Raw genomic sequence first — 23,726 nt, forward strand, 5'->3', positions numbered from 1 at the left:
TAGCTACAGAAATAAATTAGATTGGAGATTGTTACTTCTGAAACAGTTAAACTGTTAAGAGTATTTAGACAGGATGAGAATAGTATTGTCTAAATAAAGATCTGGTTTCATTGATTATATGTAAATCAGATCATTCCAAATATGATTCTAAAGGTAACAACAATTTTGCAAATGCATGTTAATGAACAGGTTTACCTGCAGAAGTGGGTAGACAGTGTTTAGGCATCTCATCTATTTAGTATATATTGTCAAGTAGGCTTTTACTGTCATTTCAGCCATATACAGTACAGTGACTATTAACTAGGGCTGTCAAAATTAACGCGTTAATAACTCGTTAACGCAAATTAATTTCAATTTCTGTTTGTTAATTTTTATTAAAATATCAATAAATAAATATAAAACATTCAAAACTAAAACATCAATGCAACACACATTTATTCATGCTGTTCTTTCATAACTTTTCATAACTCAAATCAAGCACAAAAATCTGAATGTATTCCGGCAATTAAAACCATCCGTGTGGAAACCTAGCATTCCATTTGGTTTAATAAATAAATTACGGTGTACTGTAATATAAAACACCATATTCTAAAATCAAAACAGTATTTTTACGAGCTGCCCTGTCATCTGAAAATGTAAACTGGTTTGTGTAAGCTTTAGTGCAAAGAAAGAGAAGTACCTGGTATTTCTACATTCTATTTTTTCATGTATCTAATACACAAACAAGTTCTTTAAAAAGAAAAAAAAACATCTTTGCAACATCTCTATTTTTCATGTTGTATTTTCAGAGATGGCAAAAGTACACACATCCTTCACTCAAGTAGAAGTACAGATACTTAAAGACTCTTAACATAAGTACTGGCTTCACTTTTACACTCAAGTTAAATTAGCCTTTACTACTACGTTTTAGTGTCACGCAGGTAACTGGACCGCACAATCATATTAATACACTATATTGGCAAAAGTATTGGGTCACCCGGTCATAAGTATGGTATGTGATTTGCATTGCATTCCACATTTAGTCCCAATTTGCTCTTATAATTCCCTCCACTCTTTTGGGAAGATGTTCCACTAGATTTTGGAGTGTGCTTATGGATATTTGTGTTCATCAGCCGCAAGGGTGTTACGAAAGGCAGGTACTGATGTAGGCCTGGGGTGCAGTCAGCATTCCAATTCATCCCAAAGGTGTTCAGTGGGGATGAGATCAGAGCTCTATAGTAGGCCACTCAAGATCTTCCTCTCCAAAGCATGTAAACCATATCTTTAAGGAGCTCACTTGTCTGTGCTTTGGAGATCATGCTGGAACAGGCACAAATATTAATATAGCGCATCTAAAGGCATCCTGTACAATTAAGTGCCTCCAGCTTTGTGGTAACAGTTTAGAAAAGAACCAAATATAGCAGGAAAGGTCAGGTGACCCAATACTTTTGCTAATGTAGTGTATATTAATACAAAATAATTTAAACATTTTTAACTAGTGAATGTATCCATGCTGATCAACCACCATATACTGTAGAACACAAGCAGAGAAAAGATGATGATGATCAGGTGATCAGGAATGTCTCTGTTCTGGGTCATGTTTACATCGCTGACTACCTCTGTCTCATCCACGCTAGCATCATACGTCTTGTCTTTGTAAACTAGCCCAAGTCTGTGGTGCATGAGAGCCAGGATATACACCAGTGATAGATTGAAAAAGCCATGCAATAACAAAAATATGTTGATGGGCTGAAAACGGTACACAATGCTAGAACGTAAGAAATTGAAAGTACAGATATTTGTGCAAAAAATGTAATGAGTGAAAGTAAAGATTTGTCGGAAAAATCAATAGTGAAGTACTGATACCAGAAAAATTTACTTAAGCACATTAACAAAGTATTTGTACTTCATTACTTCCCATCTCTGTCTATGATGAGGATGGTTTTACTAATAATAAACCTACATTTGCATAAAGCCTCCATAGTTGTCCATTCCCATGTTGATTAGAGTTTCAAAAACTTAAAAAGTACTAATTCAAGGTACATTTAGAACATATAAAAATGCGTGACTAAGTTACAATTAATCATGAGTTAACTCATGACAATCGTGCGATTAATCACGATTAAATATTTGAATCGATTGACAGCCCTAATATTAACACAATATAATGCACAAACAGGCTACATAAAGCGCATGTCTCCAAATATTTAGTGCAAACAATACAAGACAATAAGACAGTTAACATTGCAGCACCAACCAATACTGTAGATGTGTGATCTCAATTACAGTGGTTCCATTCTGTTCCAATGAAATGTGATCTGAAGTGCAAATGAAACATTTATGGAATAATAAATACTCTACATGTAAACAATTGTGCAGTACGATTCATTGAATTTGTCCTTTGCCAGGTGGACACCAATTAATTTAATATTCTTTACAATCTTTCTTGTGGAACTATAATTCCAATCAGGAAATGATGGCTCCATGTCCTCATGAAGTCAACAACCATCCCTTTTGTTTCATCCAAATTCAGAAACAGGATGTTGGCTTTATAACAGTTGGTTAACCTCTCCATTTCCTGTGGACAGTTTTATTGTATTTGTTATTTGCCAGGTGGACACCAAGGATTTTGATGTTCTTGACAATATTCCTGGAGGAGTCATTGATTCCCATCACTTTTGTTGTATCCACATTCAGGAACAGGTTGTTGGCCTTACAACCAATTGATTAATATTCCAGAAAGCTCTCTTCAGGGCCATTGCAGATGAAAAGTATGTGTGAGTCAGATTTAGATTTTTGGTGTGCTGTGTTTGAATGATGGTCTTACTATCAATATGTAATTAATTAAACTCATACAAAGATGTGTATCTAATGTATGTTAATCTGATCTTATTCACAGCAGTCACTTTTGACATGTTTTAAAAAATTAAAGAATGGAACCTGTTATTTTATGGACCTGTTATGGAAGTGACTAAAAGCAAAAAGAGAACAGCATCAACAACAAAAAATTCTCTATTCACTATACAAATGGAATGATATTAAGTTATACATTTACCCTAAAAAAAGGAACTATAATCAATGGACAGTTTGAGCATATAAACAGCTGCATTCTCATTCATTAAAAAAAAATTAAAAAGATTTATAATCCCAGTAGTGGCAGCATCCTGTAGCTTTGATTTTACCTCGCAACCTTCTGAGCATAACTCCAATACCTTATCCATCGAGTTGCCACTTCTTCACCATGCAAAGGTGTTGGTTTTCTCATCTGCACACATTTTCATAGATGTTCTGGAACATTTGTGGGGTTTTTTGGCAAGCTTGTGTAATAGTTGTATTTTTTGAAGTGCAGTGACTTTCCTTTGTGCAGTGGCTTCATTGCATTAACACCATAGTTCTGTGTTTTTCTAAGCATAAAATTCTAATACCTTTTAATATTTCTTCACCCCTTTCAGGATTGCCAGTTGTGCTCTTGGTGATTGAATTGGCAGCAGGCTTGCAGTAACTTTTACCAAATGCAGAATTATTTGGCAAGATATCTATCTTTTATTTAATGCGACTGGTTACACACAATCAATATATTTCAAAACAATGATAGTCTAAGTTTGGGAAAAAGGTCATTTACAGTTAACTAGTCATATTTTATTATTGTATTACATTTATTGACATTTTGGGGTTTGTTACATCAGAAATAACAGAAAATATTGCTAGACATGAGATCAGGATAATCTGTGTGTGTGCATGCCAAAAAGCAGCTGAAATGCAGGCCTCCTCATTGGCCTTCCTCTTTTCCTCCTTCCCCGTGGCTGCATCCTCAGCCTTCTCCTACGGTTATACCCAATGTCCCTCCTCTGCAAATATCCAAACTATCTCAATCTCACCTCTTCTCCAAAACATCCTACATGGGCTGTCCCTCTAATAAACTTATTTCTAATCCTGTCCACCGTCATCACTCCCAATAAAAATCTCAGCATTGCAATTCACCTTTTTTTTTTTTTCTGACCACATTTTAATTCCAGATTTCACCAGTCCTTTCAATGTTTTAATAATAATAGTTTGGAAATTGCTTTTCCCAATTCCACTCATTTTAAGCATTCACCTTTGGCCAAGAAGAAAAAAAAAAAAAAGAAGAAAAAAGTATTTTCCAGGACATTGTTTGCCAAGATGTACAAAACTACACACTGCTTTATTTAGAGTGAAAAGAATTGTAGAAACACATCAATAAAAGTAAATCATATTGGCTTATTTAAAAAACAGTAAATAAAATTGTGTTCATTTTTGGGCAGGCAGTTCATGTTGCTATGGTATCTGAGCAAAGGTTAAATGATCATTTGATTAAATAAACCAGGACCCCCCTCCCTCCCAAAAAAATAAATAAAAATAAATAAATAAGTACAAACGCACACGCTGTACACAAGTACAATTTTATGAAAATTAGACAGGTTTATTTAAACATTTTTGTGCATGCAAACATGAAGTCTTATGAACGTCATCACAGCAAGCACCACACTTGAGTTCAGTTTCTAGGGGTCATATCATAATTACATATGGAAAAATACATTGATAGATATGGTGAAAAATGACAAATTACTGTGTATGTGTTGTTGCTACTTTGCTTCTTGAATCTTTTTGGCACTTTGCTTTTCTTTAGCCTGATGGAAAAAAAAAAAGAAATAAAAGTCACTTAGGGTGCAAACAATCTGTAAATGAAAGACCAAATGACAGGAAAAATGTTTGCATCCATTCGAAACTACTGTAATAATGCATACATTCAAAAAGATTTTACAGATTTTTTTTTTTTTTATAAACAGATGTTTTAGTATGAAGGATCAGGCAACGTATCCTGTATCAAACGCTAATGATAATACATTTAATAAACGTACCTTTTCAACCAATGGCATCAACTGCTGATATTCAGCAAGTGTCTTCAGTAATTCCATGATGAAAGGTAGGTAGTTGTGCTTTCTTCTAATGTTTTCAATCTATAATAATGACAGAAATAAGAAAAAAAATATATAGATGTTGGGTCCAAGCACAGTTATTCACATTAATAGGGTGATGTTTCCATTTTGTGGTGAATCAGAATATTGTGCATCATAATGTATACATCAGAGGTAGCAAACCTTTTCATTTAAAGGTCCTGCAAAAAGATGCAAAAATTTGAACATACCTTATACTTTTTTAATTTCTGGTTCTCCTCCTCAATCAGGAGCTGGTACTTGGCGATCTCTGATTGGATGGAACTCAGGAGATTAGCACTTTGGTCCGTGTCCATTGGTTCTTCCTGTGATCACAATGACAATGTAGTTTAAAATTATTATATTTATATTTTTTTATATATATATATATATATATATATATATATATATATATATATATATATATATATATATACACACACACACACACACATACACACACACATACTGTATAATCAGCCAAATTCCTACCTCAGTTAGGTGAGTCTGCAGCTCAGCAATTTTACGCTCATAAATCATCTTGCGATCAGATACAATCGCCATTAAGTTGAAACGAATTTCTCCCTCACTGTATCTGGGTAACAAAGGTACAAGAAAAAATAAGCACACATCCCCTCTTTTATAAAACATAGACTTATAATTTAAGTACAAGACTTACTTTTGTATTCTTTTCTCAATTACTGGCCGAACTGCACTGATCCAATCATCTTGGTTGCAAGTGCCTGAATAAAAGAAAATGAACACACTTTGAAACTCTTATACACTGTTATACAAAAACAAATATGAGAAAACTCACTGGAACGGACATTAATTCAATTCTTCTTTTGTATAGCACTTTTAATGATGGACTTTGTCCCAAATTTGAGAGAACCCTTTAGAGACACCAGACATGAAAGGGAACCCATTCTCATCTGGGTGACACTGAATGTCCTTTCATTAAATGTTAGATCATTGTTGAAGTTATCAACTGTTCCCTGATGGACCCCTGAAGTCAAAATGGTTAATGGCATTTGCTGCCCTAAGCAATTGGAGAAGTTTATATTCATTACAATTTAAATTAATGTTTATTCTTTAATGTACATTAATAAAGAGGTCTGATTGGACTGCACTGCACTCTAAATAAATAAATAAATAAATAAAAAGTGGGGAGGAGCTTGAGAGTCTGGATCATGATGTTGTACCAATTTAAGGCCTGCTGTATGGATGAGAGTGGTGATATTCTCTCTTTCCCAAATCAGTAGTGGGATACTATCCGATAGCTCATGTATGCCAGAACACTTTCCTTTGACAGTCCTTTGAAAGAGCATGAGCTACATTTAAATAGACATAATTGTCTCGGACAATGAAATATTGTTAAGAATTTAAAAAAATCTAATAAAACAAGATACTAAATCTAAATAAGAAAAAATTAAATGGAAGTGTATATAGGTGATAGGGTTACACCCCAATAGCCAACTATTTCTGTCCATTTTATACATTCCAAACTTCTAGGGTTTTCTTTATTGTCTGGATGGTCACCCAGACGAGGACGGGTTCCCTTCGGAACCTAGTTCCTCCCAAGGTTTCTTCCACCATCTCAGGAAGTTTTTCTCTCTTTCCACGTGTTGCCACTGGTTTACTAATTAGGTAAAAACGTACAGGCCCAAATTTATTGCGATTCATATTCGTAATTTATTTCATTCTGTAAAGCTGCTTTGATGCAATGTCTGTTGTTAAAAGTGTGTTCCATTTTGATTGTAAAACCAAATGCTGCTGTCGAAACCATTTGTTCTTCTCTGAATAAACTTTGGAAAAACATTGCTATCTAGGGTTAATTAGGGTGTCTTTGTGTGTCACTTGGCAACCATCTCAAGTGCACTGAGCAGGAAGTGGCTTATTCAACTTAAAAATTTAATTAATTACAGAAAGTAATCTAACCATAAGCAATTTAATTTTTTTTTTTTTATAATGATACAACTGCCCATTATTTTGCAAGCATGTGTCTTAAACATGATGTACTTTTGAACAATCTATAAGCGCAAACCTGCGATTATGATCCCCTTCCCAAAATCATAATCACTCTGTGGAACACTTTTTTTTTTTTTTTTTTTTTAAGTGTTGCTTTAAAAAGCCCTTACCCAGAACATCTCGTAAATTTGTAAAGACCCTTTTCAGGCTCCTGACCTAAAATCTACTTTAAACCTTTGGTCTCAAACGAAGAATGAAATTCACTTGAACAAAGCTAAGAACATAAAAACATTTATGTTCTTAAAACAACACTTACTGCATGTGCTATTTTTACAGCTAATTTGCTGTCAAACTAGGAATTTACATGCATTCCATCCAGATACACACTTTGTATAGCTAATATAGTGTAGACAAAGGAATCTGCAATAGGCCCACTTAAAATCAGATTTGACCAAAGCTAACTTTGAGAGATAAACGCTGTTAAGCGCAACAGTTAGGAAAATAAAGCAAGCAAGAAAGAAAACAGATAGGGAAGGAAGAAAGGAATCAAAGAAGGAAATACTGAAAGAATAAAGACGGATGGGATAGGACGTTTAATGAATGGAACAAGGATACAGAGATGCGTCTTTACCGAGGTCGATAGGTCCTTCACGAAGTCCGTCTAATTCATACAGTCGACCGTTCACAGGCACATAGCTCACAAAATGAAATGCATCTTCATCTTTCGCTGATGACTTTGCATCAAATTCAAACATCTGCTGCCTGAAAGGAAATTGAAATGATTCATATTTGAGAGATAACTGGATTTAACACAAAAAATGTACTACAAATTACTGTTATACTGCATCAGCGAGGTCTCTCTCAGGCAATGGGTTAAAATCAGACAAGATGTGCTGTTCATGCTATTTTTAACAAGCACAATAATATGAGCAATGTTGAGGAAGGAAACGTGATGCAGCAGATGAAAGACACACCATGCTTTCTTCCCTACCAGTGGTAGCCTTCAGCAAAGAACTTCTATTTAAATTCTATTTAATTCATTTTTATTTTTATAGCGCTTTTTACAATGTACATTGTCTCAAAGCAGCTTTACACAAAAATGTGGTGATAAAAATGAATTAGATGCTCTTTATAAGTGTCTGTGTGAGTAAGTCTGTGTGTGTCCAGTGGGCCCTGGAGAAGTCTAGCCAAAAGTAGCCTTCATGGAAGAATTGTGGCCAAAAAGCCATAATTCCTATGTGGAAACAAGGCTGAAAGCCTTAACTATGCACAAAATAACATAGGAAATTTGAATTATTTAATTAAAATGTCGAATATTTGGATACAAATGGATTTAAAGTTTTGTAACAGGAGGCAAGTTGTTTGTTAAAGGGCTGGAGAACAATACAAAAATAGATGTCTGCAGGCAAAAGTGAAGCATGGTGGAGGTTTCTTGCATGTTCGAGGCTGCATTTCTGCAACTGGAGTGGACGATTTGGTCAAGAATAATGGTGTCCTATATGCTGGAACCTACAGGCAGATGCTCAAATGTATTCTGCAGCAACACAGCAACCCCAAACATACAGGACATGCCATTAAGAAATATCCAAAGCCCGGAAATTGATAATTTGGCCAGTTCATTGAGTCTATCTGGGATAACATGAATAGACGGAAGCATTTGAGGCAGCCCATATCCACTTAGAACAATCTGTGGCTGGTTCTCCCGGGTGTTTGGAACAACCAACCCACTGCGTTCCTTTATAAACTGTGTGCGAGTGTACCTAAATGAATTGGTGCTGTTTTGCAGGCAAAGGTTGGTCACGCCAAATATTGATTTTTGATTTCTCTTTTGTACATTTACTTCCCATTTTGTTCATCCATAAAATAAAGATTAGCACTTCTTTTAAAAAGCATTCTTACTTTTTTTTCACCCTCCTAAAACCTTTGCACATGACCGTGTTTTTAGGAGACATTTATATAATATTTATAAAAAGAGTATCCAGTGTCAGTGCTTTGGATTAGTCATGGTTCTTTGGGGCAAATGTTCAGGAGTGAAGAGTGTAAGCTTTCTGGTTTCTCTGCGACAGGCTGTATTTCATATCTTATTAATTGAGATAGAAAGAATATGATTGTAGATAAACATGAGTTGCACATACTCTACAAGGATGACCATGTCTCATCCATAAACCAATTTATTGCATGCTCATTTGCGCTTTGAGGTAAGTGATACAGTGAGGTTGCTAAAATGACAGAAGAAGAATCTACACAAACGATCATGGTGGGTGGTTACAACTGGGATTATAATGTAACTAATTAAATTGAGGTGCTTTACCTGGCAAAGCTGTTGTGAACTTGTCGAATCACTTCCGAGTTACTGAGTGCAAGGCCTTTCATCTTGCAAAGAACAGGACAAAAACAGAAAAAAACAAACAACAATGTATTTAGACGAAACAATCCATTTTTAAGAGATTACTATTTAACCACCCCCCAAAGAGAACCTACCTTATTATTCAGCACATAATACACAGCCTTGTTTCAAAACTATGCCTATATAAGACAAAACACTACCCTTGCAGCGCCCTTGTATATGTCTGACAACGGTATGTCTCAAGTCACACAAATCTCTGCAGTCATTTTTTCTCCATACTGAGTAGATTACTCAGTAACTCACGTTTCACTATGTAAAGTTTGGAAATGCTGTTTTAAAGAAGCACAAGAGGACAGAGAAATACAATTTGGGTCTTTGTCCACTTAACATCAATATAGTCAAGTCAAGTCAAGAAGTCAAGTCAAGAAGCTTTTATTGTCATTTCAACCATATATAGCTGATGCAGTATACAGTGAAATGAAACAACGTTTCTCCTGAACCCAGGTGCTACATAAAACAACATAAAAACAACAGTCACAGTACAGAAGAACACAGGGCCAGGAACTAAGATCCTCGCCACATAAAGTGCATGTGTGCAACTGGTGCAAACAGTGCAAGAGACAACACAAGACAGTGCAAGACAACACAGGACAGTGCAGGACAATACAAAATACACAAAATATAAAAATAAAAGCAGCAGTAGCTCCGCCAGTAAAACCTGTCGTGACAGGATAAGGTGCACAGTAGCAGAAATGTAAACAAATATAAACAGAATTTTGCAATCCTATAATAGTATAAAAAATATGGTAGCAGCAATCAGGATAAAGTGAACAGTGACCAATGGATTCACAGAATGATGTGCAAATAGAGCACATATATTAGCGGAAGCTAGTATACCAGTATATTTGCAAGACCCTTAACCCTCCACTGCTAATCAGTCTCATCGGGTCTATATTGTAATTTGCCAAGGATAAATTATTAATATAATATTTTATATATATTTATAAATAAAATAAATATAACTGTGTCGCTCTGAATATCAGCGAGGTCTCGATATACTGAAGATATACAATATACTAGTGGCTATCAATGGACTTTTTGAACGTCCATGTGTCAAAGGAAATTGGAAATAAAGATGATCACACTTACTGCAGCATCAAAGCTGTGTGAGAACTCCCGGAACTCGGTCAGGGTTTCACCGAGGTGCATGTCAGGATGGGAGCAGTTCAATAGCACACTGACTATCGCTTGGGTCGCGCAAGCATTGTTGATTACCTAAAACCTCAAGAATATGAAGCTGGATCAATTCCCTGGCACAAGCATAAACCATTCGCTATACATGAGCAGCTCTATATATACAGTGCATTGCAAAAGTTTTCATACCCCTTGAATATTTCCACATTTTTAAATGTATTTTATTCGGATTTTATGAGATGGACCAACACAAAGGATCGCATTATTGTGAAGTGAAAGGAAAATGATACATGCTGTTAAAGTTTTTTTTACAAATCTGAAAAGTGTGGCGTGCATATGTATTCGGCCCCTTTTACTCTGATATCCCTAAATAAAATCCATTGCAATTAACTGCCTTCCGAAGTCACCTAATTATAGTAATTAGAGTCTACCTGTGTGTACTTAAATCCCAGTATAATTACAGCTGTTCTTTGAAGACCTCAGAGCTTTGTTAGAGAACATTGGTGAGACAAAAGAACACACCAGACAAGTCAGGGATAAAGTTGTGGAGATGTTTAAAGCAGGGTTAGGTTATAAAAACATATCCCAGGTTTAGAACATCTCACGAAGCACTGTTTAATCAATCATCTGAAAATGGAAAAAGTATGGCACAACTGCTAACCTACCAAGACAAGGCCGTCCACCTAAACTGACAGACCGGGCAAAAAGAGCATTGATCGAAGACCCATGGTAACTCCGGAGGAGCTGCAGAGAGCCACAGCTCAGGTGGGAGAGTGTCCACAGGACAACTATTATTCGTGCACTCCCCAATCTGGCTATTATGTAAGCGTGGCAAGAAGAAAGCCATTGTTGACAAAAAAGAATAAAAAGTCCCGTTTGCAGTTTGCCACAAGCCATGTAGGGGACACAGCAAACATGTGGAAGAAGGTGCTGTGGGACCAAAATGAATTGAACTTTTTGGCCTACACGCAAAACGCTATGTGTGGCAGAAACCTAACACTGAACATCAGCCGGAACACACCATCCCCACTGTGAAACATAGTGGTGGCAGCATCATGCTGTGCGGATGGATGGAACTAAATACAGGGCAATCCTGAAAGAAAACCTATTAGAGGCTGCAAAAGACTTGAGACTGGGGCAAAGGTTCACCAGGACAACGACCCTAAACATCGTTTTACATCAGATCAAAGCAAATTTATGTGTTATAGAATGGCCCAGTCAAAGTCCAGACCCAAATCCTATTGAGAATATTTGGCAAGACTTGAAAATTGCTGTTCACAGACATTCTCCATCCAATCTGATACAACTGGAGCTGTTTCGCAAAGAAGAATGGGCAACAAATGATAGTCTCTTGATGTGAAAAGGTGGTAAAAACATACCCAAAAGGATTTGCAGCAAAAGGTGTTTCAACTAAGTATTGACTCAGGGGGGCTGAATACTCATGCACACCACACTTTTCAGATTTGTATTTGTGAAAAAAAAACTAACACCATGTATCTTTTTGTTTCCACTTTACAATTATGCGATACTTTGTGTTGGTCCGTCACATAAAAGCTACATAAATAAACATATAAATAAAAATAAAAATAAATAATAAATAAATCTAGAAACAGAACAACGTACTACACCATAGTAAGTACATACATATGAGCATGATTTAGCTTCAAGACAAACTACAGAATAATGCTTTTAAATAAAATGAATACACACTTTCTAACCACTCAGAATGAACTAGCTTGGGGTTATAAATGTATGCAATAATATACCTGCTTGGCAAAAAAGATTTGATCGAGTCTTGAGTCCTGTACAATGGAGCCAGCTGGTTCCTCACCAGGTTGCCATTTAAAGAGAAATATTAAGCCATGAACTGGTCTGGAATACAAAACCAAGAGGTAATGTTCATTAAAATCACACTGTGCTAGATTTGCTTAAACCTGAATAGAAACAATGTGAAGTCCTGGGGGACAAATATCTTATCAAAGTAACACTATTGTGAGTATGGACAAGCTTGACTGTGCTGAATGAACGTTTCTTTGTTGACAACTGCAGGACAGAAAGCAGTTTTTAATTACTTCCTAATTAGCATTGGTATTACAATGCCAGTTTTGTAATCCTTTTTATAATAGTTTTCTCGTGAAACTATTTCAGTGGCGTAAACATAGCAAGATTTAATACATACACATGCATGCATACATATATACATACATTTCATTAATATTTTATTTGCTGATTGTTTTATTATATAAAATAAAAACATCTATGGATATACACTACTGTTTAAAAGCTGAAACACCTTCATTTTTGCAGTTTTTATTTAGATTTATGAATTTTAATGTGTCGAGGTACTTAGAAAATAAAAAGTCAAAGGACATACAAAAGAATTCATGGAATCGTTGCGTTAAACACAATTCTTTTCTAAATTTTTAACTCGTCAAAGTAGCCACCTTTTGCAGACATAATAGCTGAATCCATCCAGCAAATCAGATTTAAGTATTTAGAAAGACCATGGTATAAATAGAAGTAATATATGTGATAACTTACTTGAGGTTTTGGAAGTTCTCTGGCTCCATGCTCCATATTTCTTCAACTTGTGCTCCTTTGCAACCTGGATTTATTGGGGAAATAACTATTTTATCTGAAGCTTAATTCAGGATAGATGATGACACATTATGGCACACAAACTGGTAGAGAAAGAGAACCAAGTGTATTTTAATGGGTAGCCCGTGTTTAAAAATAAAAGATTGTTCTAAAATTACCCCCTTCTTTTTTTTTTTTTTTTTTTTTTTAACAATCAGTGTTCTGAGAATATATATTATATACACACACACACACACACACACACACACACACACACACACACACACACACACGTATACATGTACAGTACAGACCAAAGGTTTGGACACACCTTCTCATTCAAAGAGTTTTCTTTATTTTCATGACTATGAAAATTGTAGAGTCACACTGAAGGCATCAAGGGCTATTTGACCAAGAAGGAGAGTGATGGGGTGCTGCGCCAGATGACCTGGCCTCCACAGTCACCGGACCTGAACCCAATCGAGATGGTTTAGGGTGAGCTGGACCGCAGAGTGAAGGCAAAGGGCAACAAGTGCCAAGCATCTCTCGGGAACTCCTTCAAGACTGTTGGAAGACCATTTCAGGTGACTACCTCTTGAAGCTCATCAAGAGAATGCCAAGAGTGTGCAAAGCAGTAATCAAAGCAAAAGGTGGCTACTTCGAAGAACCTAAAATATGACATTTTTCAGTTGTTTCACACTTTTTTGTTATGTATATAATTCCATATATAATTCCACATGTGTTAATTCATAGTTTTGATGCCTTCAGTGTGAATCTACAATTTTCATAGTCATGAAAATTAAGAAAACTCTTTGAATGAGAAGGTGTGTCCAAACTTTTGGTCTGTACTGTATATTCAGATTAGCTGAAGAACAGTGCATAGAGCCAAATGGAATGGGTTTCCATGGTGGAGTAGCTGCATTTAAGCCTTTCATCAACAAGTACAATGCAAAGCATCGGATACAGTGGTGTAAAGCACCCAGTCACTGGACTCTAGAGCAGTGGAGACGTGTTCTCTGGAGTGACTAATTAATCAGATGGATGAGTCTGGGTTTGGTGGTTGCCAGGTGAACGGTACTTGTCTGATTATGATGTGGGGTGGTTTTTCAGGAGTTGGGTTCAGCCCCTTAGTTCCAGTAAAAGAACTTAATTCTTCAGCACACCAAGACATTTTGTACAATTTCATGAACAAACTCCTAAACTTTGTGGAAAACAAATTATATTTAACCCTATGGATTAAGAATAGGTTACTCAAGTTAATTTGCATGTGAAGGCAGACGAGCGAATACTTTTGGCAATATAGTGCGTGGTATATATATATACATTTATTTTTATAGGAGACCCCCTATTTTAACATTAAACATTTTTAATGCCCCTCTACAGTTGCATGCGTTTATAATGCAAAAACAGCAGAATGCAAACAATTAGCTGCGACTTGTATACTCCTAAGGAATTTTCACAACAAAAGGTTCCTCTTTTTTTCATAATCTGATGAACGAATAACAACAGCCCATTTTAATGTCATTGGAAATACTAAAATCTATCCATTGCACTTATCTGTTACCTTAAAAACGACATGCAAGGGTTCAAAAGGACAGACTTTCTTTTCAGGCTCTGCTTTTTACCTGATAAACAAACAGGAGCGAACTAAAATCTATTAACAAGAATATCAGAATTAATTTTATTTATTTGATTATTTATCATGTTATAAATTCAATAATTGTATTTTTTTATCAAGAGTGCACTTGGCGACCCCTCGAAAATCTTTAGCGACCCCTAGTGGTGGTCGCGACCCACGTTTGGGAACCAGTGATCTATATAACTGTTCTACTTATTTCATCTTACTTAAAAACCGTTTTCTTTCCTTCCATCATTCATTCGTTCACTCCCTCAATATGTAGAATTGTCAGAATGTTTCCCTTTTGAATAAACAATTCTTGAAGTTGGACGCTAAAGAATCCATAGCACTAGCATTAGCATTAGCCGCTAGCCACTTCCTTCTTTAGCTCTTTTACGCATGCGCAAAACAAATCTTATTTCCACCAAGTAGTGAGTAGCCACAGGGACGCTAATTAGTTTCTTTTATATACCTCGAGCATTGTTGTGTAGGATTTTAAGTTTAAATGTGCTCAAAGTGCGAGACGGATATAAATCAAACTTGCGGTCCGCCGCTTAATTCGTTCCTGAGGGAATTCAGATTTTAAATATGTTCCGCACGTAAAAGGGATTGCATTCGGTACACATGTGCACCGAACCGAACGCACTGTACCGAAATTTCGGTACTAATGGGTGTACCGTTACACCACTAATATATAAATATATAGTTTTTCCCTTCCCCTCAGATTCTGGTCCGTTAATGAGTGAATGGACAATGAATCCGCACACGCGTGGACCAGCTCTGAAAGCATCATCGGGCAGGGATGATGCGAATCAGGTAACTACCAGTCCCGCCCAACATGAGCCAACCAGAAGTAATATATGAAAGTCTAACAGTCACAACCCCCTAACAAAACTGCAATAATAAGCTAACATTTTGAAACGAAGCAAAACAGGCCACTAATTTAGCAGCATCTCCATTTGGATGGGGATTTAGCGGTTATGCTAGTAGAAATGGAATTAATTAGCGGAATCACTCAACACACACCGCCATTTATTAGCTGATTTCCCTGCATTGTAATACAAAGAAATACCTCCTCTGCGTCCTGTACTAATCAGTATACTGAAGTCTGAATTTCTTTCTCTCTGTTTTAAACCAAAAGCAGCTCAGGGCTTACCAAAGCCTTTTATCAGTTCTGTGAAGACTCCGGGGTCACTTTCCATGAGACACCATTCTCCAGCACTTCCGGCCATTTTTTCTTTTTGATGTATGCAAAAGAAAAAAGACGATTTCGTGCAATAAATAAGAGAACGATCATGCAGATCTAATTAAAATATTCCAAAACTGCCAAGCATTCGCTTAGGGACCCGCTAGCGTCTTCTTCTTTTGTGGAGGGCACAACGGCAAAAAGTGGTTTATCGCCATCTGGTGGACGGGAGTATAGATATCTGGAGTCTGGAACAGGAATAATAATGACCATCGAGCGGGCATAACATTATGACCACCTGTCTAATATATTGTGTTGCTGCCAAAACACTCCTGACCTGTCGAGCATCAACAGCATCAACGTCTTCACCAATTTGAGTTACAGGAGCTCGGCTGTTGGATCGGACCACATGCGCCACCCTTCGCTCCCCATGTGCATCGATGAATGTTGGCTGGCTGTGATTCAGAACCACTTCCTTGAACCACTTTTGATAGATTCTAACCAATGCAGACTGGGAACACATCACAAGAGCTGCAGTTTTGGAGATGCTCCAACCCAGTCTTCCAGCCATCACTATTTGGCCCTTGTCAGACTCACTCAAATCCTTACGCTTGCCCATTTTCCCTGTTTTGAACAAATCAAATTTGAGGACAAAATGTTCACTTATATATATCATATTATATATAATATATACCTAATATATCCCACCCACTAACATGCGCCACAATGAAGAGATAATCAGTGTTATTCACTTACCGGTCACAACGTTATAATGTCATAATGTTTTGTCTGATCGGTGTATATCTAGTATGTATAATGTATTTCTTCTAAAATGAGTTTCTGTCGTGTTGTACATGTACATTATAAAAAGAAGAAAGAATCACTATTGTCATGCAGATTTTTTATTATGCTGTTACCTTTGGGATGCATCATTTCGCAACACCGTACTTTATAAACAGTTTCCTTGCACATTTTGGATAAATCTTATGCAACTGAACATCTTGACTTCATGTTGTTTAAACCCACTAAACATCCCTACCAGTTAAAATGATTCAAGTGTTATTCAAGCAACACAGGTTACACTTCTCAATAAGTGGCAAAAGTTTGCCCTGTTCATGAAGCTGTCGGGTATCGGAACTTCCTCCGATGCACTGTCCATTGATAAACACTCTTGGGACCTGAAACAACCCAAACCACAATTTCAATGCCAACATAGATATAAAAGCACTGGGTGATTTGCTTTATGTTCCATTGTTCTGTAATGCACTGCAACTACCCTTAAGTGAGTGAGATACTGCTGTGATTCATAAAGCAAAATGGCAAATTTCTTACCGTTCTGGCACCGGATATTTGTTCTAAAACGTCTTGAATCTGTTGTCCGTTATTATGTTCGTCCAGTTCAATCACCCTATATGTGGCTCCGATTTGGTTAAACACATTCTTGGCCATTTTGCAATAAGGGCATGTCGTCTTGGAGAATATAACAATGCAGTTATGAGACACCGTTTCCTGAATGAGAAAAAGAATGTGAAGTATAAAATGCAGAAAAAGATACGCAAATTTTATTAGCGTTCGATTAGCGCAGCTAATCACCGAACATTTGTTTTACTGGTGTCTCAAAACTAGCACCAAAACGAGCCATGATGCACACATACAGCAATTAAAACCGTCCGTGTGGAAACATAGCAAAAGTTTAGTTTGGTGTGCTGATAATTTTACGCCATTTAAAACACCACAATTACTTTAAAACATTGCTAAGTATATTTTGTCTTCATGCTCTATGTTGGGTTTGGTTTCATTTACATTTACTATTGCGGAATTTAACAGACGCCCGTGTCCAGAGTGACGTACAAAAGTGCTTTGAGTCTCTAGCAAGGGAAAAATTACCACTGGTACACTAGATTACCAACTTAAGATAAATCAGACTACAATTCTTGATTTCAACCATCGCTTAAAGATCTGTTCAGACATCTAGGGGAAGTTTATTCCACCACCTCGGTGCCAGAACAGAGAAGAGACTCAAAGAGCCTTGATGTTTCCCTAATAATAAACACTACATTTGCATAAAGCATCCATATTTGTCCATGCGCATGTTGATTAGAGTATTAAAAACGTAAGCATTTATTTAAGGTACATTTAGAACAGATAAAAATGTGCAATTAAGCAATTAAGTTGTGATTATTCATGAGTCGACTCATGACAATAATGCCATTAAGTGCGATTAAATATTTGAATCGATTGACAGCCCTAATATATTATATATATATATATATATATATATATATCTCAGAAATGGTAAGATTCACCTATTCGCATCAGTGCATTGGCATTAAAGATCTATCTATCTATCTATCTATCTATCTATCTATCTATCTATCTATCTATCTATCTATCTATTTGAAAAAGTGTGCGTTGGATTCAAGTTGGCAATTGTATCACGGGGCATCGTTTTTATTAACATATTTGCATGGGGGGAAAAAAATGATTTATCTATATAGAATTATTAGGAGATGCGCTATACTTTTATTATTTAAAAAGTGACTGTGAAATGTAAGTTGATTTCTCTGTCTTTTACAGCCATTTGTGTTTTTACAATAGGCATTGTCCCAATCCAGGTTTTCAGAGATCAATAGGTTAAAAATATATCTTTTACATTTATAAAGTAGTCTTTCCCTAATAATCGAGGTGACCGTGGCGAGGAAAAACTCCCCGAGATGTCATGAGGAACAAACCATTAGAGGAACCAGACACGAAACAAAACTGGCCCTCATCCGGATGGCACCGTATGTTCATTCATTTACAGTTCCATCATTGTTAAGGTTTACTGTTCGCCGATGGTTAATGCAAGATGCGATCCTAAATCATTGTAGAAGACTGTTGATATTAATTACAGTCCAAACCCATCCTTATAGTCAATGTAGACAAATAATAAGCATCTCCTGATATCAGAAATGAGATGTCAACAAGGAAAGCGAAGCTTACCTGAATAAACTGAGAACATGCCTGGTCTGAAACCCTTCCAGAAGTAGTGGATGTGGAATTCCCCATCCTGGACCTGTAACACAGATTAGATTAGGATTAGTTCAAAGAGGCACTAGATTGAAACCAGTTTTATGAAGCGAGATTTTAGGAATTGGACCTTGCTGGAAGAGAGAAGCATGCAGTAAAGAAAAAGGACAGAAACATTGTAAAAAGAATCAACTGGCTGTTCATTTGGACCATGTTTTCTTGCAGTGGTTGAATAAGATGCAGAAGAGTGAAGAGGATTTTCTACAGCTCATCTGATTATAAGGAGAGATTAGCGTTAAAGGATCCCTGCGATCTGAGATCGTTACTGGCCATTTCATGATCTTTCACCAGTTATATACAATTAATAACACTGTAAGACAAAAAAGACCCTAATCAACTGTGATACACTATTAAACAGACGTTATGATCAATTCCGTTCTACATCGATAATGACCTTTGAATCAAGCTGTAAACATTTCCAGACTTGTACACAACTGAAAATCTCAATAGCATAATGTAAGTAAGTATTTATTTTTTTTTTATTTCGATTTCAATTTTGACAGATCACACGAAGCATGCAGACATCGCCATCATCCGCCCCCTCGCATGCCTTTAATGTGACATTTACTTACTTCCGGTTCAACGGAAGCGGAAGTTGTTTTTAATCCACACACGCCTGTTTATATATATATATATATATATATATATATATATATATATATATATATATATATATATATATATATATATATATATATATATATATATATATAATTACTTTGGCAATGTACATACCATAAGAAATTGGTAGATTTCAGTACAGAAAACCGTAGTTTTTCTGCTTGTTTATGGTTTAACGTGTCCTCTGACGCCACAAGAAGGCGGGGTTAAAGACGTACGGCACCAGATTTAGCCAATGAAAGTAAAGAATGCGGTGACGTGCATCTTAAACGCAGCCTCTTTCTGACGTCAGTGGACACTTCAACCAATAAACAAGCAGAGAAACTACTAGGCTACGGTACTACAGATCTGCATACTGTACAGTACATGTACTCAAATCAAATTTAAATTAAATTAAAATTTTACAATACTTAATAATAAAATTTCACATACAGAGTATGACATATAGTGAAATGTTTTTTTTTTGACTGTCCAACTTGTAAAAAAGAAAGAAATACAATATAACATAAAACATAAAAGGTAATGTAAAAATAAATAAAAGAACTATAAAAGTATATTAAAATATAATCTATGTATAATTAAAAATATGCGTTTTATATATATATATATATATATATATATATATATATATATATATATATATATATATATATATATATATATATAAATCCGAGTTCCACTAGTGCCAATAATGCAAATAATAGTGACTATTGTAATTCACTGTATTGTACTCACTATAAATTTGATACAGTGTACTATATTTCTACAAATTTATACAACATTCATTTTGCTATATTCTTGCAAATGTTTTCTGTGTGTGTTTAAAGTGTGTGGGAGGATGATTTCCGGCTTTAACAATGATCAATTTTTTTGGGTGGCATCCGTTTATCGCGGGTTTTTTTTTTTTTTTCGTTTATTGCGGGCGGTTTTGGAACGTAACCGCCGCTATAAACGTAGGAATTACTGTATACACCAGGGGACACCTACCTTTTTGAAACTGGGTTTCAGTTTGATCTGAAATTACAAATTTGCTAAATTTACCTTTTATTATATGTTATTGTTAATAATTAATGATATTCATCTATGTTAAGGCACTGATCATGTTAATGATTTCTCATAATAATTATCAACAATGATTTAACATAGTAGGAAACAACTATTTTTAGAAAAGTCCCGCGGGCTACTCATGTGGTACTCACCACATTGGTGACCCCTGGTATACACTATACCAATCAGGCATAACATTATGACCTCCTGCCTGGTCCTATATGCAACAAACTGCATTTTACTGTGTGTAGACCATTTTAAAGATGTAAACAATAACAAACATGTTACGATGATACTGCATGTAGCTAACCCCTAGCCAGACAATGGTGAAGCGTACTGATGTTTCAAAAAGCCTTTATTTTGTGTTCAGCCGTCAGCCTTTCCTTTGGGAAACACAAAATCTACCTTTCCTTGATGAGAAACCTTTTCTTAGTGAAACACCGTAAGAGCTACAGAACAGATAGATAACAAATAATACAATCAGCTCTTACAAACATAAACATGAATAGCCATTTAAAAGAAACCCTTTTGTGATGTCACACGATGATGTCACAGATGTGAGTGTCATATGATTCTAACGTATCACATGACATAAGTAATAATAACACATTAAAACACTTCTTTACAGTTAAATAGATTAACCCAAATATTAATACATATGCACATTAAACAAATCAATCATAGTACCTTGTTCCCGTTCCAGCTAGGTGCTTAATTATCCCTTACTTTCCTTAAGAACCTTGTACGATTTCAGAGCATTTAAACGACATGACTTTCCTTTACCATGGTGTACGTCACACTAACTAGTGGGGGCAGAGTCAAAGGATTATACCGTATGGGGGCGGGGTTAAAAGACTATACCGTATGGGGCGGAGTTAAAGGACTATACCGTATGGGGCAGAAGAGACCAAACAAAATGGAGCTCAAAAGGATTACCTTACTAACTCTTTTCTAAGAGTTAGTTACACTGCACATGTCAGGTCCTAAAGCATATCTGGTGGCATATCCGTTTTTAAACCACGGAGCTTTCAAAACAAAATTATTAACACATAGTCTTTAAGTTTGGAACAGAACAGAAAGCTAAGCTCTTAAATCAGACAATAAGCTGACAAATGTCATTTAGAACATTAAATGCTTACCTGAAGTACTGTATCCAGGCGATCTAGTTAAGACTACAAGAGAGAAAACAGTGATTTGGAATTGTGTAAACAAAGAGTCTGTGGGGGAGTTGTGACTTTGTGTGCACACCTCAACATTGTTTATATGTAATAAATGGACATTCGGTGCAACCCCAATGAGGATGGGTTTCCTCTTGAGTTTGGTTCCTCTTAAGGTTTCTTCCTTCTGCCATCTCGGGGAGTCCTTCCTTGCCACAGTCACAAACTAACACTTATAAAGAACATATTCATTCCTAATCACCACATTATCTGTGTAAAGCTGCTTTAAGACAAGGTTCATTGTTAAAAGCACTATACAAAAAATCGTAGATTTAAATGGAGAGCTATCCAGGCTAATGCAAGTAAATTATGGCGTGCCGCAAGGTTCAGTTCTAGGACCCCTGCTTTTCACAATATACATGCTTCCGTTAGGAAATATTATTAGAAGGCATGGAATTAGCTTCCATTGTTATGCTGATGATACTCAGCTATATATCTCATCTAAACCAGGCGATACAGCTCAATTAACTCGGATAACTGAGTGTGTTAAGGAAATAAGAGATTGGATGACCCATAACTTTCTACTTTTAAATTCTGATAACACTGAGATTTTGCTCATCGGCCCAAAAACTAGTATACAGAAGCTCCAGCATTTCAACCTGCATTTAGACGGATGTTCTGTAACCACTAGTTCAACGGTAAAAGACCTGGGAGTTATTTTAGACAGCAACTTGTCTTTCAAATATCATATCAACCAAGTTACAAAAACAGCCTTCTTTCACCTTAGAAATATTTCTAAGTTAAGAAACATGTTGTCTATATCTGATGCAGAGAAGCTCGTCCATGCGTTAATGACCTCCAGAATACACTACTGTAATGCATTACTAGGTGGATGTCCTGCGTCATTAATAAACAATCATCTTAGTCACCCCTTTACCAATATTTGTTCTGTTTCATCTATTTTTTATGCTTTGTGTTTGTTCTCCTCTCACAGTGACACAGGCTGTTTTCTCCGTGACTACCCAGCCCCCCTTCACCCCTTCACACACACACACACACACACACACACACACACACACACACACACACACACACACACACACCGAAATTGTACACACTTGTACAGATCAATAGCCAGTTGCCATGGCAATGAAACATCCAGTCATTTCGCTGCCTGCTGCTTCTCAGTAAATGAAATCTCCCTGGAGAGGAGGCAGCAATGGAGGGTTGATCAACTTTTCTTTGAAATATACTTTAGAGGCAAATTATAACAAAACAAACTTTGCGTTTGAAATGAATCAATAATTAATATTCCCTAAAGTAAAAAAATTTGAAACACTATATGGATTATTATCATAATAAAATTTATGATTAAATTATTTTGTAAAGATAACTAACCACATAATCAGCTAAACACAGAACACATTTGCTTTTAAACACACACACACACACACACACACACACACACACACACACACACACACATACACATATATACAGTGCCCTCCACAATTATTGGCACCCCTGTTTAAGATAACTTTGCATAACTTTGGTGGTAAAAAAAATCATACATTTAGAAAAAAAAAAAAAATTGAAATCATGTGTCCCACAATTATTGGCACCCCTAACAATTCCTCTGAAAAATTTAATTGTTTTTTTTTTATATATTTTTCTGTAGTTGCTAAGGTTGGTCAGGGTATCTAGGAACTTTTAATTAGTAATTCATGATTTCCTGTTTCCCTGGGGTATAAATATGACGTGACACAGAGGCCTAATTCTCTTACCCATTTGTCAACATGGCAAAGACAAGAGAACACACCATTCAAGTAAGGCAGATGTGTGTCGACCTTCATAAGTCAGGCAATGGCTACAAGAAAATAGCCACTCGCCTTAACTTGCCGGTATCTACAGTCAGAGGAATCATTAAGAAGTTTAAAACAACTGGAACAGTGACAAACAAGGCTGGAAGAGGTCCCAAGTTTATCTTGCCACAACGCACAGTGAGGAG

At 36.1% G+C, this 23,726-nt stretch overlaps 2 protein-coding genes across 5 annotated transcripts; both read right to left on the reverse strand.

The window, feature by feature from the left end:
- Positions 1-4,399: 4,399 nt before the first annotated feature.
- On the reverse strand, positions 4,400-16,019 carry uchl5 (ubiquitin carboxyl-terminal hydrolase L5). The gene is made up of 11 exons (XM_046857853.1): positions 15,795-16,019; positions 12,985-13,048; positions 12,210-12,315; positions 10,399-10,524; positions 9,214-9,275; positions 7,534-7,664; positions 5,614-5,677; positions 5,427-5,529; positions 5,147-5,260; positions 4,860-4,958; positions 4,400-4,628 (listed from the first exon to the last, which is right to left on the reverse strand). Exons 1-11 carry the CDS (start codon positions 15,868-15,870, stop codon positions 4,584-4,586), a joined length of 990 nt encoding a protein of 329 aa, XP_046713809.1. The 5' UTR covers positions 15,871-16,019; the 3' UTR covers positions 4,400-4,583.
- Positions 16,020-16,710: 691 nt separating this feature from the next.
- On the reverse strand, positions 16,711-21,267 carry glrx2 (glutaredoxin 2). 4 transcript variants are annotated; one of them, XM_046857858.1, is made up of 4 exons: positions 21,249-21,267; positions 18,807-18,879; positions 17,157-17,333; positions 16,711-17,002 (listed from the first exon to the last, which is right to left on the reverse strand). In XM_046857858.1, the coding sequence occupies exons 2-4, from the start codon at positions 18,870-18,872 to the stop codon at positions 16,877-16,879; spliced, it is 369 nt and encodes a 122-aa protein (XP_046713814.1). In that variant the 5' UTR covers positions 18,873-18,879; positions 21,249-21,267; the 3' UTR covers positions 16,711-16,876. The 4 variants fall into 4 exon arrangements, with proteins under 4 accessions (XP_046713814.1, XP_046713813.1, XP_046713811.1 ...); XM_046857857.1 differs by lacking the exon at positions 21,249-21,267 and adding an exon at positions 19,629-19,730; XM_046857855.1 differs by lacking the exon at positions 21,249-21,267 and adding an exon at positions 19,288-19,446.
- Positions 21,268-23,726: the final 2,459 nt, after the last annotated feature.

Source organism: Silurus meridionalis, chromosome 9 (assembly GCF_014805685.1).
Source record: "Silurus meridionalis isolate SWU-2019-XX chromosome 9, ASM1480568v1, whole genome shotgun sequence".
NCBI lineage: Eukaryota > Metazoa > Chordata > Actinopteri > Siluriformes > Siluridae > Silurus > Silurus meridionalis.

Bases quoted from the DNA above. Each gene is read 5' to 3' on its own strand.
- uchl5 (XM_046857853.1), bottom strand. From the start codon at position 15,870: ATGGCCGGAAGTGCTGGAGAATGGTGTCTCATGGAAAGTGACCCCGGA. The intron at 5,530-5,613 runs GTAAGTCTTGTA...TTTGTTACCCAG, and splicing joins ATTGAGAAAAGAATACAAAA to ATACAGTGAGGGAGAAATTC. The intron at 5,261-5,426 runs GTAGGAATTTGG...TTGTGATCACAG, and splicing joins TGCAGACTCACCTAACTGAG to GAAGAACCAATGGACACGGA.
- glrx2 (XM_046857854.1), bottom strand. From the start codon at position 19,046: ATGGTCCAAATGAACAGCCAGTTGATTCTTTTTACAATGTTTCTGTCC. The intron at 18,880-18,963 runs GTCCAATTCCTA...TCTGTGTTACAG, and splicing joins TGCTTCTCTCTTCCAGCAAG to GTCCAGGATGGGGAATTCCA. The intron at 17,334-18,806 runs GTAAGCTTCGCT...TTTCTCATTCAG, and splicing joins CATGTTCTCAGTTTATTCAG to GAAACGGTGTCTCATAACTG.